Source organism: Brienomyrus brachyistius, unplaced genomic scaffold (genome assembly GCF_023856365.1).
Source record: "Brienomyrus brachyistius isolate T26 unplaced genomic scaffold, BBRACH_0.4 scaffold525, whole genome shotgun sequence".
NCBI classification, from domain to species: domain Eukaryota; kingdom Metazoa; phylum Chordata; class Actinopteri; order Osteoglossiformes; family Mormyridae; genus Brienomyrus; species Brienomyrus brachyistius.
In genome coordinates, this window is record NW_026042800.1 from 56,581 (window position 1) to 76,300 (window position 19,720).

Genomic DNA, 19,720 nt, shown 5'->3' on the forward strand with positions numbered 1-19,720 from the left:
TCCGGAATGGAAGAGAGAAATCGCGTGCCTGTTTGCATGTCATTTAATCTTCATCTCTGTGTGGGGCCATCAGTCACTCCATTTGGGCCGTGAACGTCGGCAAAAATATTCCCAGGGAAATGGGGAAAAAGCAGCTCTCGTCCATAACGCGCGAGTCGGCGTGGGAGGAGCCGTCTGTACCGTGTGAGTTGGCGTGGGCGGAGCCGTCTGTACTGCATGAGAATGTGCAGGTGGAGCCATCCATACTGCGTGAGTCAGCGTGGGTAGAGCCGTCTGTACTGCATGAAAATTTGCAGGCGGAGCCATTCGTACTGCGTGATTCGGCACAGGCGGAGCCATCCATAGTGCATGAGTCTGCGTTGGCGGAGCAGTCAGTAGCATCCAAAGCTGGAATAATTATACTGAAGTCAACTCTGCGTTTGATTGTCCCTTTCCAACAAGAGATAAATGGACACGTGACCTGTTGCTAATTGTAATTTTATGAAGAAGTAAAACCCGGAAGGTGTCAACTGGCAGTCACCAAAACCATTGGTACTTAGCTCACTAGCGCCCCCTGCAGAGCGGGGAGATATCCTGTCTCTTTTCCTTGTTTTTTTGAGCTGTATTTAAAAGAAAAATAGTCTGGGTACAAAGCCCCTCACAAGAATCTTCTGGAAACGTTTTCTGACCAAATCGGCATCAGCAAAGAAAACGAGAAAAAGATAATAAAGTTCAGAGGCAGGGTCTGTTGTGCGCGGTGGACGGCGTTTATGTTAACAACTCACACTGGAAGATGAAGCGTGCACACAAAACATGCAACACGGGGGGGGCATGCACACGGACCTGCGACCGATGTCTTCAGAGAGCCTGAGAATCCAAAAAACTCGGGGGGGGGCATGTCGACTCTCGATATCTTATTTCATCTCTTGCATTAATTTCAGCTTGTGAACAACAAATGATTTTCTCAGAGCCTGTGAGAATTTCACTGTCTTTCATGTTCTGTCTAGCTATTGATTAATTGTATATATATATATGGAATATGCAAAAAAAAAACTACTCATGTTAGGAGGCAAACTGATTAAATATTAAATAATGCAGAAATCATTCTGTTACCTAAAGGGATGCAGTGTCTTTCTTCCTGTGTTTTCCTTTTTTTCTTGCTCACGCTCAGAGTTCCTTTAAGGAGGCCTTGCCAGTGATCCGAAGGCGCGGATCTCTCTCCGATCGGGAAAAGCGTTCGCTTTTTAAGATTCCGTCTGTTTACTCAAGAGTGGGAGAGGCGTCTCCGGGGTCATGGGGAGTACCGACACGCACCTGCGGACCAGGGACGGCGGCATCACACGCACTATTCTGGAATGCGCTGCTGGTGGGGGGGCACTAAGGACCGAGCCAGTAGGGAGGAAGCCCTTGTACTATGGGAGTGGGGGGGGGGGTGGAGGGAGTCTGCCTGCATCCTGCAAGGCTTCATTCACTCGGAGGGCTTGGTTTGTTCCATAGGCCTATTGCACCCAGACTTTGACACCCGGTCTGGAGGGATAGAGGGACGGGGCCGTCGATGAGGGTCGAAGGAGCGAGGGGGGGGCCCGACTGAAGCAGAAGACGGGCCCAGACAGAGAGGCAGCTGTGTTCCCTCTGCAGCGTGACGCCTCCTTCACCTTCCCTGCATCTGGCTTTGATTTCCAAGGAACCGCCCTCCCCCATGGGGTACAGCCCCCGCCCCCCACCCAGGAGTCAAAGGCCCTACTGTATTCCAGGCTCAGAGGGGCCGTGGTCGGGGGCGGCGGGGGTATGATACAGAAGAGGGGCCACGGCTCCCATAGACACCCCCCACACCCCAACAAGGCACTACAAAAACAGCAAAGAGCAGGATGGCTGACAGTCATCTTGGACAGCGTGAGGGCAAAATGGCACCCAAGAAGTTTTGATATGCCCGCTTGAGAACAAACAGGAGCAACATTTACAGTTCGATCCCCCCCCCCCCCCCCCCCCGGCCACCTATTCCTCCTGCATTCCCTAGCAGAAACACCACAGTTAAACGCTTCTAACATGGAGCTAAATCGCCTCCATGTTTTCTCTCTTTCTTTCTTTATTTCTTTCTTCCTCTTTCTCACCCTTCTGCTCTCCGCGAGTGATGAAAGTGGCCGTCCTGATTTCTCCCCCCCCACCCAATCCTAATACGGGCTCTTCTCGTGCTAAAAATTAGCTCCTCGCTTTTGAGTTTGTTTTTAATTTCAAAGCCCTACTGGAACCTATTAGCATGCATGCTCCGCTAATTTTTCCGTGTGTAAATATAAGATTAGCTAAAAAAGGCATCATTTGTTTCACGTTGCCGGATCCCCCGGCATGCTGCCTGCACCCCGTTTAACAGAGAACGTGTTTGTTAGCCTAACTAGCACACGTGTCGGAAATAAACGCGCAGCTTACGGCCATTAATAAGGAGGCCACTTGCTTTATTTCGTTTGCCTTTTGCTTTCCATGTTGTGTGTGTGTGTGTTTGTCTTGCGTGTGTTTGTGTGTGTGTGTGTTTGTCTTGCGTGTGTTTGTGTGTGTGTGTGTTTGTCTTGCGTGTGTTTGTGTGTGTGTGGGTTTTTCGTTCAGTCCCACTTGAAAGCATGCGTCAAACCCCTGAAGGAGAGGGGGACCACTGCATGCCAGGACCCCTCACTTGGCCTCCACGTGTAGACCGGGACTGTGCTCCTCCATGAGTCTGTACTCCAGCTACCTCTCAGGGACGCAGGGAGGGAGGGGGGACAAAGATGGGCGCCCTGCCTGATGGTCAGATGGGCCCAGGGATGGCCAGCAGAGTCAGCTCTATTAGCTCTACAAATACAACATCGCACTAACAATGCAAATGTCCTGGGCCTGGTTTCTTGAAACTTTCTTAACGTTACGTTGTTCATAAGTTCCACGCTAAAAGATAGAACTTACGAACGACGTTGCGTTAAGAAGGATTTTATAAACCGGAACCTGGGCTGGTGTGGAGGAGGTGGGTGTAAAGCTCCCTTCCAGGATGGACCCAGGGGCGGATGCCCCTCTAATGCTCTGCCTCCTCCGCTACTGGTCATGGGTTCAAATCCCATGGAGCACTTATGAATTCTAACCCTTCCCTATAAAGTAAGTCACTTTGGATAAAGTGTCAAATAAATGCATTAAGAGCAACAGATATATAGTTACAACGAGGGCTCTCCTCCCAGAGTCAGTACAGATCCCCCCCGTCAGTTCCATACGAAGCCTTAGGCAAGTGAAATCAGCTCGCTAACTCAGGAGAGAGCATCCTAGGCGGCTGCCTCTGTCGCCTAATGAGCTGACCGGCACTGTGTTAAGTTTCCAAACATGAAACGCTACATACCCCTGCCCCCCTCCCCCCCATAGGCCACCCTCTCCAGAACGCATCTGCGATGTGTCTCGGCCTGTCCGATCCGCTCACCCGTGTGTGTTTGTGCAAGGAAAGGAAAAGAGATTATGGACTGATTAAGAGGCACAGCTGAAGAGTCTAATTTAGTAATTCAGTAATTGCGCAGGGCGTAGAGCTGGGGTCTGCTTGCACGTCCGGCGTGTGTGTATCCGTCACCCCCAAACTCACTGCTGCTCCCCCGGATTATGGATATCCTAACACTTAATCAGATAAAGTCATAAATTCGAAAGCTGGCCGGTTTTTACGGGCCAAAAGCATCCTGCCTGTCATGCGTCTGACCCCTTTTGGCTTTGGATGCCCCCCAAAACTGAAATCATGCTGAAGGGAGGAGACAAATGAAAGTAGGTGTTGACAGTCAGCCACTGTTGGACTCGGGAGGGGAGAAATTCAGATATTTTACTGGATAACCACTTTTTTTCCCCCAGTGGAGTCGCCCCCCCGCCCTTGTTTATGGGAACCAGACTCAGGGCAGTCGGGGAGATGGAGAGGATGGAATCCTTTCATTCTTAAAACGGTGCATGTGCGTGTGTGTGTGAGTGTGTGTGCGTGTGTGTGTGCGTGTGTGTGTGTGTCACCGCTCGCTTGCTCGCATGCGTGTAAAACACAAAGACAATAAAAGGTATTTTCTGCTTCAGCACCACACGCTGTCAACAAGAATAACTTCACACCCTTTGCACCCAGAGAAAAGTTTGATCTGTGTTAATATGCAAATACAGCGTATGCACTCAGCATTTTGTTTGGAAATCTCCCCCCTTTCATGTTAAGCAATTAAAAGTGCAAACATTTTTTACTCTCTGTGCTATGAATATTGTTAACTGCAGCACTGATATGTATAATAGGATGGGCGCATTTATATTGCCAGTGTTAAATTAGGATATTCATTACTTTTTCTTTTTTTCTTCTTTTTGTGGAATAGATTAGCACTGAGCTAACACATGTTGCTAACCCTCCGTGCCTGCAGGCTCTCTGGACCACATCCCCTGGAGATGACCTTTGACCCTGTCCCCACACCATTCACACCTGCTCAGCGGTGAAGATCGTTTTTCCACACGTGGTACGGAGAGACTCCCCATATGCACCCCCCAGGGGCTCAGAGGGAAATGGAGTCAACCTCTTGAGGAGGTGACAGTCCCAGATTTGGTCAAGGACATGTCAGTTCCATCTGTGCCCAAAACCAGCCACAGACCAAAGACCGAACTCAGCACAGAGCCGCAGGCATCAGGACCTGAGAGCTGACAGTGTCTGCCGGTCCTACATGGCTGTTGCATCATGTGTCACATGTCACGTGTGAGTGTCACACAGAGAGGTTGACGGAGGTCTCTGTAAAACAGTAACCACCGGCTTTCACTTAAAAACAAACAACGTCATGTACCCGTTTGGGGGAGAGGGGACCTGCAGACGGAAGGCCCACATAAAATGCTGCAGAGGCTATCTGCCACCCCCTCACACCCCAGGGACTAGGTGCTACTGGGAAATGTGAGCAGAATCAGAAGAGTCTCAGTATTCAGGCGGTATTCACAGGGCAGACTGAAATGCATGATGGGAAGGGACATACCTCCCAATGAAGGGTGTTCACAGAGGTACAGCACACATGGCTAATTTTGGTATACAGCCCACCATTACAATTATAAACAGTTCGGTGACTTGTGGGGCTGGGGGTGGGCGTCCCACATGACTCTGTGCTGTCCCCCCCCCCCAACACAGGCAGCCACGTCTGTGTCCAGATCCATATGGTCACCATTTACATAATGGCTTATTTTGTCTCATTAGGTGTCCAAAATGTGATCAAAGCCCCCCCTCCCCACCCGCCTCATGAGGTGAAACCTCACAGCTCATGCCTACGATGACGTGCACAGACTCTGCATCAGCAGGTGTATCGACCCCACACCCTTCTGGTGCATTACATGAACCGGGCAGTGACGGTGCCCAGGATGGACATAGGTGCCCTCAATGGTGGTCTGGTTTTGGGGAAAGGGAAACTGGCTTAGGGTCCCGCTCCGCAGGGGGGGGGGCGCATGTGTGTCCAACTGTTGGGTCACCTCAGGATCCTGAGTTTAGCCGGTCAGACCCCAGTACACATGCGCATGTGTTCATGAATATTACAGCATTTAATAAGCTGAGTTTAATTTTTGCAGAACTTTCACAGAACCAGGGGTAGCAAGAGAGCCCAGTAGGCCACAGGTGAGGAGATCACACCCCACCACCAGCTGTGGCTGTCTGCAGCTATTCTCTAGATGCTCTGATTCCAAAAATACACGTCTCTTAAATTGGCCATAGCATTCGGTATGCTGTCCAGAGTACGCCTACACCACCTGAGATGGGCTCCAGGCCCATCGTAAGACGTAGGTAGATAGATAGATGACTGTCTTGATAATAACTGTGAAATTATTATTCTACATCATCATTGTAAAGGAATACTACGCATTTTCATGGGAAAGGTTTCAGTTTGGATTCTGATTTTGCTGGATACAGCCAGCCAATCAGATGGCACCAATGGGGTGACAGGCCTCAATAGCACCGAAATGAAGGACCACCCTGTGGTGTTTCAGTACAAAAGGACGGCCTGGAGACAGACTGTTAAATATATATATATATATATATATATATAACAGCCCCCCCCCCTCCAAAAGAAAAAAATAAATCTTGTTTTTCAGTTTTTTTTCAGTGTAGTCCTGCACCACCCCCCCAGCCAAACCGTTTACATTCCTATGCATTAAACATATCTAGATTTCTAAGTTTCACTTTCACGTAGTTTTGCCTTCGACCCCCCCCCCGCCCCCCATGGATAACAGCGACCCAATGAGCCGTCGAATATTTTTACTTTTCTCGCTTTTCGAATACCTGTGTTTTCTGCCAGCCATTAGACCCCTCCCCACTATACCCCAAACCCAACCGTCACAACCATCTTTGTGAAAAGCTACCAAAGGGTCGTCTGGGGGGGGCCGCTGTCCTTGGACGTTTCTGAGCTCCTTGAGGACCCCACATGGACGCAGGCGCTCTGCAGGCATGGGGGGGGCGTCCGGTGGACGCAGGTGGCGGTGTGCAGTCGCTGCTTACTCCAGGCGCCCCTGAGTTCCGGTTCCTTCTCTTCGATGCCGGGTCTTATCTGGGCTGGCGAACTCAGGCCCGTCCTTATCAGGCTTATCCGGCTGACCGGGTCTGTTGTGCAACCAGCTACAGGAAATGAGAGCGCGGGAAGCCGGGGGGGTCAAAAACGGCTAACCCCAGACTTCCAAGAATCTGCTTATCTGAAGGCGGCGGCTGACCTCCCGCTCACCTCGTGACAGCTGAGGAATGACCAGCCCTCACACCTTATCGTGTGCCCCCCCCCCCAGCACACCCATGCCTCTGTAGCTCAGAGATAAGCCCCACCCCCTTACGCACCCCCCTCTCACACAACCTAATACCGCAGCTGTGTATAAAATATCAATCAAATGAATTATGCATTAAAAATGGACTTTAGAAGCAGCGGTCACCCCAGAATGGCCAAGCCCATGAAGAGTACATGTGTGTGTGTGTGTGTGCATGTGAAGGGCCACAGTAGGGGCATGGAGCACAAGGCGGGTTCAGGGGGCCCAGGGCCCTTGAATACATAGAATTATAATATTATAAGAGGAATGGGATTCGGACAGCGGCATGGTGGTGCAGTGGTTAGCACTGTCGCCTCACACCTCTGGGACCTGGGTTTGAGTCTCCGCCTAGGTCACATGTGTGCGGAGTTTGCATGTTCTCCCCATGTCGTCGTGGGGTTTCCTACGGGTACTCCGGTTTCCCCCCACAGTCCAAAAACATGCTGAGGCTAATTGGAGTTGCTAAATTGCCCGTAGGTGTGCATGTGTGGGTGAATGGTGTGTGAGTGTGCCCTGCGATGGGCTGGCCCCCCCATCCTGGGTTGTTCCCTGCCTCGTGCCCATTGCTTCCGCGATAGGCTCCGGACCCCCCACGACCCAGTAGGATAAGCGGTTTGGAAAATGGATCGATGGATGGATGGATTCGAACGTGTCCCAGCATAAGACAAGCATGTATAGAAAAGATATGGATGGATGGGCCCATTTTGTGCTCACAGTAGCATCATCACACTTTTTGTTTTTAGTTTGTTTAACTTTGTCCTTTTTGCTCATTTTTGCTCACTTTTACAACTTGATTCATTGTCAGGACACCTATAATCCAGAATTATGTGCCAGCATCCTGCCCCCCCCCCCACCAAGCCTTCAGTCTTCACCTGTCCAAGTGTGACCCACTGTCAGTTCGCAGGTCACTGAGGTTAGTGTCAGCCCCCCCTCCCACCCCCACTTCAGATAAGCTGACATTTTCTTCAAGCTGCACTGGTTCCCTCAAATGGAACCGCAGTAAAGGGGGCACTGCGTTCTGTTCCACCAGCATGCGTGTCTGCAGTGCCCCGTGTGTCCCTAATGGCCCCGTGTGTCCCTAATGGCCCCGTGTGTCCCTAAAGGCCCCGTGTGTCCCTAAAGGCCCCATGTCCCCCCCCCCAGCTCCCAAAACGCCAAGGGGATGGATTCCAGAGTGGGGTTTGATCCGAAGCGGTTAGCTAAGAGATGCAAGTATTTTCTTGAAGCAGAGGTGTGAAACTGAGATGAAAGGAATAAAAAAAACGAGCATGGCTTCAGCAAACAGGAAGTTCACACTGAGCACGCCCAGAATACACCAAACCCCCCAGCCCCTCCCACAACACCATCAGTCTAATTAGAAACGTATTTCTGGATTTTTTAAGGGAGAGAATGATAGTGAAGAAAAGGGGGACAAAAAAACGATAGATTAGGAGGGAGATTACCTGGGTGTTTTGGAGACATACAGGCAGGTCAGGCGTTAGCCGGGGCCTAAGATGGAGGAAAGTGATCAGTCTGAAAAAAGCACAAAAGATTTCTTTACCCCTAATAAACAGCCCCCTTGCACAGCTGCTCTGGACAAACAGCAGACACCTGGGCAAACATCTGTCTGCTGCAGAGCCTCAGCTATCCAACGAGAGCAGTCCTTGCCAGAACACGGCTCGTGGCTTGTCAGCACTGGTTAGTCACGCTCGGTTGGTCGTGTGACCCCGCCCCCCCCCATGCTTAGAGCTGAGGGGCTCCTTACTTCTTATCTGCACGGCGGCTTGGGATACTTCTCCATCGTGTGACTGGGGGAGGACTGCCGAAGGCTCGTTCTCCTAGTGGTAGGATCGTCGGCGAAGACGTATCGAACCGAAGGGCTTCCGGTCGCTTTTCCGTTCCTCAGCGAAACGGGTGAAGGCCCCGTGTGTCCCTAATGGCCCCGTGTGTCCCTAATGGCCCCGTGTGTCCCTAAAGGCCCCGTGTGTCCCTAAAGGCCCAGTGTGTCCCTAAAGGCCCAGTGTGTCCCTAATGGCCCCGTGTGTCCCTAATGGCCCCGTGTGTCCCTAATGGCCCCGTGTGTCCCTAAAGGCCCCGTGTGTCCCTAAAGGCCCCGTGTGTCCCTAATGGCCCCGTGTGTCCCTAAAGGCCCCGTGTGTCCCTAATGGCCCCGTGTGTCCCTAAAGGCCCCGTGTGTCCCTAATGGCCCCGTGTGTCCCTAAAGGCCCCGTGTGTCCCTAATGGCCCCGTGTGTCCCTAAAGGCCCCGTGTGTCCCTAATGGCCCCGTGTGTCCCTAATGGCTCCGTGTGTCCCTAATGGCCCCGTGTGTCCCTAATGGCCCCGTGTGTCCCTAAAGGCCCCGTGTGTCCCTAATGGCCCCGTGTGTCCCTAAAGGCCCTGTGTGTCCCTAATGGCCCCGTGTGTCCCTAAAGGCCCTGTGGTTGAAATCCGTGTGAATGTCCTTTATTAAAAGACACGCAGTGTCCATTGTAATTCACAACACACATCACAGATATGTCTGATGGCTTCGATTGTCACTGACGGCATGACCAGGCCATAGCAACACCAGGCTGAAGCTGGACATCCTCTGAGAATGATCCGGAAGGCCGTAGGCAGATAATAGGGCTTGTCCCATTCATCACGGGCACTCGGTCCCACAAAGGGCTCACCGGACGCCATGCTTTCTCTCACGCATACACGCAGTTACACACACGTAGATGCGCTCTGCCATCCATCATGCCCCCAACCCCCGCATGAAGACGGACGCACGCAGATGCACACCCCAATCCAGCTGTCTTACACGCAGAGAGACACCAGGGGGCCTCAGTACGGGGGGTGGTGGGTGAGGCAGGAGCCTCGGTGAAGGGGAGTGATTGTAAGAAAGAGACCAGACCCCCCCGGCCCAGCCTTCTGGCCTTGACCTTAGTAGTTGCCCCCCCTCCATGACCGCCACCCGTCATGTTGGGGGCCCAGGAGGAAGCTGGCTAGACAGGGTCCCACAAGGGGTGGGGGTGGGGGGGCAGGCTATTGATCAAAGATCTCTCATACGCCGCTGAAATGTGCCCGTGTGGAGGGGTGTCAAAGGAATCAGGGGGGGGGGCAAATATAATCGATATGGCCCAGAATTTCATCTTTCTGAATTCCTGCCTTGTCTTTAAATTGGGATCAAATCAGTTTGTTTACACACAAAAAAAATTTAAATAGTGAGGAATGAGGCAGTGCTGAGGGAAGGCACCAGCGTGTGAGCACTAATAACACAGCAGTGTGCTGGAAATACACGCGTGTCGGCATCACCAGGCCTCTCGCAATTCACGTTTTCGGGTGTCTGTAGCATAAACTGAAGACCTGCAGGACGGGTTCTGCTATGAGTAAAGGAGCAGCTTAGGGAGGGATGGATGGATGGATGGATGGATGGAAGCAGTACAGCTGAAAGCTGAATCAGTTTGAGAAAAAGTGTTCACTAGACACAAAAACTCACACAAAATGCACAAAAGGCCAAATACCTGATTCATGCCCCCCCCCCTCAGCCTCTGAGGCATGTGTCCCTATCTCCTAACCAGCATTCCATGGGCCTAACCCCCCCAACAGCCGGCAGTCATGAAGGCCGGGTCGAGTACATGTGTTGTTTTGTCTGGGCCTGAGGGACACAAAGGACGACTGTGGCCCGCTTTCATGGGCTCGGAACGCGCAGCCACTAATGATGTCACTGGGCAGGAGCGGCGTTCCCCGTCTGCCGCGGACTCCGGGAATGGGGCAGCCGGAGTCGCTGGGATCTCCCTGGGACACGATGAAAGACAGATACGTAGAGGGGATAGACGGGCCCGGCTGAACATGGGCCCCTAGCATGTGGGGGAGGTGTGCAGGGGATGCGGGGGGGGGGTGTAGCAGGTTCAAAGTCCACAACCAACCCCCCGCCACCCCCCCAATGCGCCCGTTCGCCCTCGTCTGGTTTGAAAGGTCACTGTGTGTCTGGGAACTGGGATGCAGGAGCACCCAGCCCCCACCTCCTTTTATTAAAGGTCAGTCTTATTCAACAACACTTAAACCCCTCCCCCCCACAAGGGAGACACGGCGGGGGGGGGGGTTAGGAATTGTAGGTCTGAAGGGGACTATAGTCCCGACACTGGGCCTTCATCTCACACCCTTCTCCGCCCCCAGCAGATTTATGTCTGACGGTCAGCTGAGGCCCCCCCCCCCCCCCCCCACACGCCTCCCCATGCTCATCTGCTGTTCCCTATGCACGCTGCACCATTTACACTCCACTGACTGCTCTACACACTAACCTGCTGTAATCCATTCAATCGGAAGCCACTTTACAAGCATAAAAGCAACCCCCCCCCCCCCCCCCCACCCCCCACTCCTTTGCATTATGCCGTTACAGGACATCCACGTTTCGTGTTGACATTTGGGAGGAAATGGGAAATGGCAGAGAAAAGGTGGAGAGCTACAAAAGAAATCAACCGATGCAAATGACAAGGAATAATACTACGAATGAGGAAAAGGGTCACGCAGGCAGGCTTCTCCGTTTGGCAGGAGCCACCCGGAACAGGAAGTGGGACTGCGGTCATTGGTCAAAGGCGTCTTAAGGAAACGCCGCACTTCGTCTGTAACTGGCAGCTTTCATGATATTTGTTGTCAGTCACGCTTGGAAAGAGCAAGTCATGATGTCACTTCCTGCCCCTTCACTGGAGCCCACGCAGGTAAATTCAGAATGAGGTAGGACTGCATGAGAACTCAAATTCAGATTTCCATCTTCACATCTGATCTTACATTCATATATCTCCTTAAATCAGTCGTGGGAACTGCAAGGATCCAGACAGCGTATCGCCATACATTTGCTCAGACACGGCTGCATCTAGAAGCTTACATTCAGGTGTCCTCACCTGTCTAGTTAGTTGAACATTCCTGACCACCAGAGGTGCTGGGGAGGGATGAAGGTAGTTGGGGGGGGGGGTGGCCTGGTTTATGTGCTGACAGCCGAACATGGAGGGGGTCTCGCTGGAGAGGGAACGGGTAGGTGGGTGGTCAAAGCCCCAGCTGGCTTGAGGAAGAGCAACCCCCGCCCCCCACAGATGATGTGGGACAACCTATAGATCGTCTCCTTGGGAACTGAGCCTGTCTCAGCAGTCGCTTTGTCTCGCTCCCTTCCCTAGCATCCCCGGACTCTGCCAGGACAGTCCAACCTCGCACCTGACCTGTGCTTCTCCCCATGCCTCCAGCCAGACGACCCCCCGCGTGCCCCCTCCGCCCTCCATCTCTCGGGTGTCCGCCGCTGCGTTCTGTCTTCTGCTCTGCGGTGGGAGGTCATCCTGTTAGCTCTTTGCAGACTGCTGGTCCACCAGCTGTTGCCGGGAGCCGAACACTCATGAGTTCAGAGCCCACCTGGCCTCAGAGGGAGACAAAAGACAGTGGGGGTGACGATTTGTGCACACGTGTGCGTGCGTGTGCCTGTGTGTGTGTGCTTGTGTGTGTGTGTGCGTGCTTGCATGTGCCTGTGTGTGTGTGTGTGTGCCTGTGTGTGTGCGTGTGTGTGTGTGTGGGATAGAGAGATCCACTGGTACTCCCAGCAGACTGATGTCCAGATCCACTGTGGTCCAAACATTGGCTGGCATTCATCAGATGGTCTTCAGCCCCCCGGGGGGGGGTGGTCATATAAACACCAGATTATCACTGCCTTTTTGTGACTCATGTGTCCGATTCCCAAGGTGTTCGCCCTTAACGTTTGAGTTTAACAGCCGCGTGCAGAAAGGACCACTGGGCTGGAATCCACAAAAGACATTGATATTTACAACTAGCTAATCCTCAACACCCCCCCCCCACCCCCACCCCAACCATCCCCAGCTATCGCCCGCCCTGCCTCCCTTACCAATCCTGCTAAGGATTATTTTGTATAATGATGAATAATTTATGAAAATCTACCCCCAGGCCTTCAGCGACGCCTCTCAATTGGCCTTGGCATGGCGCCATTTGCGGCCCTGTCCATGCAAACAGCCTACAAACACAACCTCATTTCTACCCCAAAATATAAATGATTCAACTGAGGACAGAAAAAAACCTGGATGAATCACTTCTAAATCAGGCAACAAAAAATAAACATACCCTCAAAATGGTTATAATACCACAGCTTTCAACTTGTGTGAGCTGAGTTTACTTATTTATTTCCTTTTTTGTTTATTTATCTCAGCTGAGATGGACCAGATGGCTCTGGGTGAAGAACTATTGGCTTCTTCATCCCTGATCTAATGTGAACAGAATTAGACCAATGAGAATAAGACCTGAGCACTGTGGTATTGTGGGAATTGTAGTTCTTCCGAGTCTCATACGAACACATGCTGCGTGCATCCGACCACGAGAGGTTACACCTGAAGCTCGGCCTGGAAAGTCCTGCCATATCAGAGCAGTAACTGGAGTAACATTTTAGGCCGAAATGCTTGAGGTTCACCACCGTCCTGTCCAGGTTGTCACCATGCCCTGAACTTCAAGAGGGAGACTTCTAGGACCATAAACTGGACGAACAGCTGGAAGATGGATGGATGGAGGGATGGAGGGACGGAAGGGCGGATGAAGGAATGTTCAGAAACCTCCTCTTCTACACTTGAGAGACTCCTCTGAATTCCTTCACATCCCCCTGCAGAATAAACATGGATCCACGAAAGGACGAGCTCACCGGAAGCTCACTCCCAGGGGCAGCGATTTAGCGGCGTACTCCCCCAGGCAGGTGTGGAACGGACGGCACCGACAGCGGATCTGGCCGGGGTGTTAGCATGTCATATGGGGCGTAGCGCCCATAGTGTTAGAGCCCCGCTGTCAGCCACACTGGTGGGGGGGGGGGGGGGCAGCGGATCGGAGCCAGAGTTAGGGAAAGGAGATAGGGTGTTATCTGAAGCGGCAGCCACGGTTGCGGGCAGCAGCGATCCCCGGCCGCTGGAAATCGATAGATACTCCAAGCTCACGGGCATGACCTTGTCAAGACGGCACAAGGGTCGGCTGGGCAGGGGAGCGTGGCAGGGGGGAGGGGAGGGGTGGGGACAGAATGGGGGTGGTGTCATATGATGGTTCTTGGCAGCGTTTCTCGCACTGATCATCGACTGCGCCCTTCCTGTGCAGAACATTACCGACTGAGCTGGCGAGCCACGCCCTCTGCGAAAGTGCGGACGCACACACACATTACAGAGCCAGGCGTGCAGATACACGCCGTCACATTCATGGAACATGTTTAGGACACATTCATCCATCCATCCATTAATCCATTTTCCAAACCGCTTATCCTACTGGGTCGCGGGGGGTCCGGCGCCTATCCCGGAAGCAATGGGCACGAGGCAGGGAACAACCCAGGATGGGGGGCCAGCCCATCGCAGGGCACTAGGACACATTCATTTCATAAAAAATTTTTTAGCAGGCATTCATGATGAAAGCAACATACAAGGACATGATAGTATATTGATGACCCTCCGTTTCCATCAAATGTCTCTTTTCCTCCCTCTACTAGACACTACCCCCCCCCCCCGCCCCCGCAGGTCACACAGTACCTCCTGGATTGCAGTGTTTCTTTGAGAAAGGGGTCAGGGACCCCAGCTACCTGTCACATCCAATTCTATTGTTAGAGGAAGAGGCATTCGAACCTGCAGTCCCGAAGACACCGAGAATTTCTGCCAGTCATGCACCTCCCCACCCCCCCACAGCATTCCCAGAAATCACCGTCCCGCCTCAATGGCCAGTGGCCGGCAGTCTGGGCGAGAATCCCAGAGGATGTGTCACTGGGACAGCTAACAAGGCCGTGGAAGACTGAAAAGGCATGTCACAGAAAACGGGACCATGTCGGAAGACATCATGGAGGTGGGACTAGCCACTCTGAAGTGGCGATTCAGGGGTGCTCGCTGATCTCCACCCCCACTCCACTTTTACTTTTCAGGCCACACAACTGACACACAGATGTGTCCTCAGGTAAAGCCCACAGACACAGCTACACAGATGTATCTTCCAATAAAGCTCACAGGCGCAGCTACACGGATGAATCTTCTGGTAAAGCCCACAGACACAGCTACAGGGATGTATCTTCCGGTAAAGCTCACAGACGCAGCTACATGGATGTATCTTCCGGTAAAGCTCACAGACGTAGCTACACGGATGTATCTTCCGGTAAAGCTCACAGACGTAGCTACACGGATGTATCTTCCGGTAAAGCTCACAGACGTAGCTACACGGATGTATCTTCCGGTAAAGCTCACAGACGTAGCTACACAGATGTATGTTCCAGGGACGGATTATGGACCGGGCCAGCGGGGCCGATGCCCAGGGGCCCTTGGGGTGCAGGGGGCCCGTGGGGCCCCTAGCCCAAAACAATTTGCAACGCTTATCAACAATGTATTTTCGTTTGTCTATTTTAGAGGGCCTACATTCTTTGATCCTCTGCCTACAAGGGCCCCTGACCCTATAGGGAGGGCGTTTGGCTGCCAAGGGCCCTAGAATTGTGGTGGTGGTGGTGGTGGGGGGGGGGGGCCCTCGCGAACGTTTTGCCCAGGGGCCCACACAACCCATAATCCGTCCCTGGTATGTTCTGGTAAAGCTCACAGACGCAGCTACACCGATGACTCTTCCGGTAAAGCTCACAGACGCAGCTACACGGATGTATCTTCCAGTAAAGCTCACAGACAGCACTAACACGGCTCTCTGAGGCACCTCCCAGCTCTGCTAGAATTCTCCAGTGGTGGGGGGCTTAGCAGTGACAGAGCCCTTGCCACAGGACCCAGCGAAGGTCACAGTACGAGTTCCTCCTTGGCAGGGCGGGGGGGGGGGGGGCTTCACCAGCAACTGGATTGCATTTCCACTTCCCACCCGCTGAAAACGTGCACCGGGCTCTCCAGTTACAAAGTGTCCCTCAGCAGATGGGCCTCGGCAGTCAGATTGGCCATTACTGCCCCCCCACCCCCACCACGAGATCACAGTACGCGTGAGCACCCCTGTTCGGGTTCAGGACCTAAAGGGTCCTCAGATCTCAGTACCATGTGGGTTCGTAATCAGGCCGGCAGAAAAAGGAGGATAGGAGGAGAGGTAAATAAATAAAATCAGGATTTTTCCCCCTTGATTTCAAGACCTCCCTCATTAAATGTTCATTACATGTTAAGCTTAATGAGCTTCAGACCAGAAGAAAGGCAAGGAAATGGAGGCAGAAAATGGAAAAATTGACAGGAAAAGGGGAAAAATAATTTGCCGGACAGTTTTCACAGCTTTGCTGCCCCAAACTTCAGGCTCCTGTTTATAGCGCAGCCCAATAAGACAAGGGGCCATAATTTAAACCATCTGTCCTTACGGTTCACACAGTGAAAACATTTTGTCAAACTAATTATCTGGCCTTTGCTTTGGCAGGCGTAGTCCAAGTTATGATAATTTTGTTATTTTTAGGTAATTGTTTCCAGTGTGTAAGTCGGGCGACTTGAAAAGAGCCGCCACCTTTTAATCCGCAAGATGGATGTTTGATATGGGCTGTGATGCCGTCGTAATAGTAGAGGCCTCCATCAGCTGGGCCCTGTTAGACAGGAGGCTGAGAAAATAAACAGCAGCACCGGCCCCAGCTGCCGCCTCCCCCAGGATCCACCCCATCGGTCAGCGGCTGCGTGGAGGTCCAGACCACTGCCCCCAAGATCCACCCCATCGGTCAGCGGCCGCGTGGAGGTCCAGACCACTGCCCCCAAGATCCACCCCATCGGTCAGCGGCCGCGTGGAGGTCCAGACCACTGCCCCCAAGATCCACCCCATCGGTCAGCGGCCGCGTGGAGGTCCAGACCACTGCCCCCAGGGTCCACCCCATCGGTCAGCGGCCGCGTGGAGGTCCAGACCACTGCCCCCAAGATCCACCCCATCGGTCAGCGGCCGCGTGGAGGTCCAGACCACTGCCCCCAAGATCCACCCCATCGGTCAGCGGCCGCGTGGAGGTCCAGACCACTGCCCCCAGGATCCACCCCATCGGTCAGCGGCCGCGTGGAGGTCCAGACCACTGCCCCCAAGATCCACCCCATCGGTCAGCGGCCGCGTGGAGGTCCAGACCACTGCCCCCAGGATCCACCCCATCGGTCAGCGGCCGCGTGGAGGTCCAGACCACTGCCCCCAGGATCCACCCCATCGGTCAGCGGCCGCGTGGAGGTCCAGACCACTGCCCCCAGGATCCACCCCATCGGTCAGCGGCCGCGTGGAGGTCCAGACCACTGCCCCCAAGATCCACCCCATCGGTCAGCGGCCGCGTGGAGGTCCAGACCACTGCCCCCAGGATCCACCCCACCGGTCAGCGGCCGCGTGGAGGTCCAGACCACTGCCCCCAGGATCCACCCCATCGGTCAGCGGCCGCGTGGAGGTCCAGACCACTGCCCCCAAGATCCACCCCATCGGTCAGCGGCCGCGTGGAGGTCCAGACCACTGCCCCCAAGATCCACCCCATCGGTCAGCGGCCGCGTGGAGGTCCAGACCACTGCCCCCAAGATCCACCCCATCGGTCAGCGGCCGCGTGGAGGTCCAGACCCCTGCCCCCAGGATCTACCCCATCGGTCAGCGGCTGTGTGGGGGCCCCGGTGTGGCGCAGGGGCACTGAAACACGATCCAGGCAAGGGGCCAACTTGGCAAGCGACATTCACGGCCCCCCGGGCCTGATTGAATCTCTGGCCCGGTCTCTTTTAACGTTTCGAGAATGTAAATACACACATTTTTCTCCCACTTTCTGCCTCCGTTTACGCATTTTTAAGAGTGTGTGGGGGGGGGGGGTTCTAGGGTACAGAGCCCCCCTTCTCCTCCCCACAGCTCAAACAATGCTAATTTGTCCATCGCAAAGACAAGTGACCCGCAGCTTTGTTCTGAGTCAGCCCTCGTGCCCAACTCCCCACCAAGACCTGTTCCGATGGCTTGATGCGTACCAGAGATGTATGGAGTGGCCTTCCACTAAACACTATCTGGAAATAATTAGCACACGTAGGGATCGTACTCCTTGGCTGGGGGTCTTACATGCATGCTGGATTTCGGGGTTTATGGGTGCTCCAGAAAATCCACCCATGGGGTGGGGGGGTTTTTAGCCTGGAGGCGGCCGAGAGAATCGACGTGGCCTGGAAATGGTGTCAGGAGGCGCTAAAGTTGACCTGTGTTTTATTGAAAGGCTCGGTCTTTTCCGGTAACTGTCAGGGAACCTTCTAGTGAAAAGGTCCATATCAGTCCTGTCCATTAATGCAGCGTTTCTCAAACTGTCAGGCTGTAGGCAGGCACTGCAGGCCCTGCAAACACGACCAAGCCCAACCCCCCCCCGTGGATGCATATCCGCATAGATAGATAGATAGATAGATAGATTGGATGTAGAATTGGTTGATTGGTGCAGAAGCTAGGCTCTGCGGGCCGGCAGGAACCCTCTCACGGACCGGCAGGAACCCTCTCACGGGCCAGCAGGAACCCTCTCACGGACCGGCACTGGTCCGCGGCCCATAGTTTGAGAAAGGGTGCATTAATGCACTAATATAATCATCTTACCTGTTTCACTCAACCCCTGCAAGGACACCATTCAATGTTGACCGCAAAGGGCGTCCATGCGACGGCAGGACCTCCGAAAACGAGTAAGGGCAGAAATGCAGGTATCATTTTTTTTAAAAAACCGATTCTGCTGGTCTCAGATTGTGATCAGAGTCTCTTTGTCCTTTTTTGAGCCGACCGGTCCACCGAGAGCATAAGGTAACCTAGTCCAATCTAGGGGAGCAGAGAGTCATTTCCAAAGCTTGTTATGAAATATTCAGGCTGGATTAAACATATTTAAATCACAGTCGGCACACAGACTCGATTTGAATCGCACAGCCTGGCTGCGATGAGGGGGCCTGCTTTGTTGCCTAAGGCCACGTAGGATCTTGTCGGTCCAAAGGGTTGACTTAATTTCCCACAAACTGATATCCTGGGCAGACTTTACGTTCCCTCCCCAGACAATGCCGTGGCGGACTGGGGGAGGACTGGATCACTTTAGGTGGACACACTCCTCTCTCTTCTTGGGTATATTTGTAGAAAAGCCTCACAGACTAAGTAGAGACTCCTCATGCTTCAGTTTAACTGGTCAAACCGGTCAAATCCCTACTGGGTCACCAGTGAAATTGATTCTTCACCAATCCACACCATCCCAACATTGAACAAAGCAAAAATGTGCGGAAACTGAAAAGCAGATTTGTACGACTCGCTAATTCTATGGGGAATGTTTTTGAAAAAAAATTGCGTGTGTTTTGGAAATTCATTGAAAGTTCTTCGTTGGGTCATACGAGGACTGAGTGAGATTTGGTTCACGATACTGTGACATGTGATGAGGAAGCCTGGCTGAAGGTCATTGGTGGTTTCGTTTTTTAAAAATGGCATGTTTTGAAAATCTGCTCTTCAGGTCCCATCAACGGGGAGCGTTGCCTGGCCAGACGACGGGTCACACTGGCCTAACTTTCCTGCTTGACACAGAGCACAACCGTTTGGACCTCCCGCTAACTGACTGATCCCCCCACGCCCACCCCCACCCCCGCCCCAGACATCTTCAATGGAGAGGCGCTGGATGTGGAGGCCTCAGATCCTTCTGGTGGCTGCAGACGCTCGAGCCTCCTAGAGACTTCCTGTCCACCAGCCCCAGCAGACAAAAGTGCTCAGTCACATGAAACCTAATCTGTAGGCCTGAGAAAGGCGACCTCTGACCTCTGACCCCTACCCTACCACATTAGACAGGGCGACGGGGGCAGAGTGTGGAGGCTTTGTTTGAGAGGCCGCGTCCTTGGTGTGTGTGTGTGTGTGTGTGTGTTATGTACATATATGTATATTTGAAATAAAACCTGTTATTTTGACACTGTGGGGGACATTTTTTCAGTCCCAAGAGGGGGAAACTCCATGTTATAAAAATCTGTGGCTGCAATCAAAAAACTAAAAATGTTGTTTGTTTACTTAAGGTTACAGTTAGGGCTGAGTAGGGGTTAAGCTTACCATGGTTGGGATTAGGGTTATTCCCTTAGA

General features: G+C 53.0%; 1 protein-coding gene across 1 annotated transcript; it reads left to right on the forward strand.

Moving 5' to 3' along the window:
- The first annotated feature begins 11,707 nt into the window (after positions 1 to 11,707).
- LOC125729148 (basic salivary proline-rich protein 2-like) lies at positions 11,708 to 19,188 on the forward strand. The gene is made up of 5 exons (XM_049005653.1): positions 11,708 to 11,737; positions 11,878 to 12,020; positions 16,366 to 16,916; positions 17,021 to 17,404; positions 19,110 to 19,188. The coding sequence occupies exons 1-5, from the start codon at positions 11,708 to 11,710 to the stop codon at positions 19,160 to 19,162; spliced, it is 1,161 nt and encodes a 386-aa protein (XP_048861610.1). The 3' UTR covers positions 19,163 to 19,188.
- Positions 19,189 to 19,720: the final 532 nt, after the last annotated feature.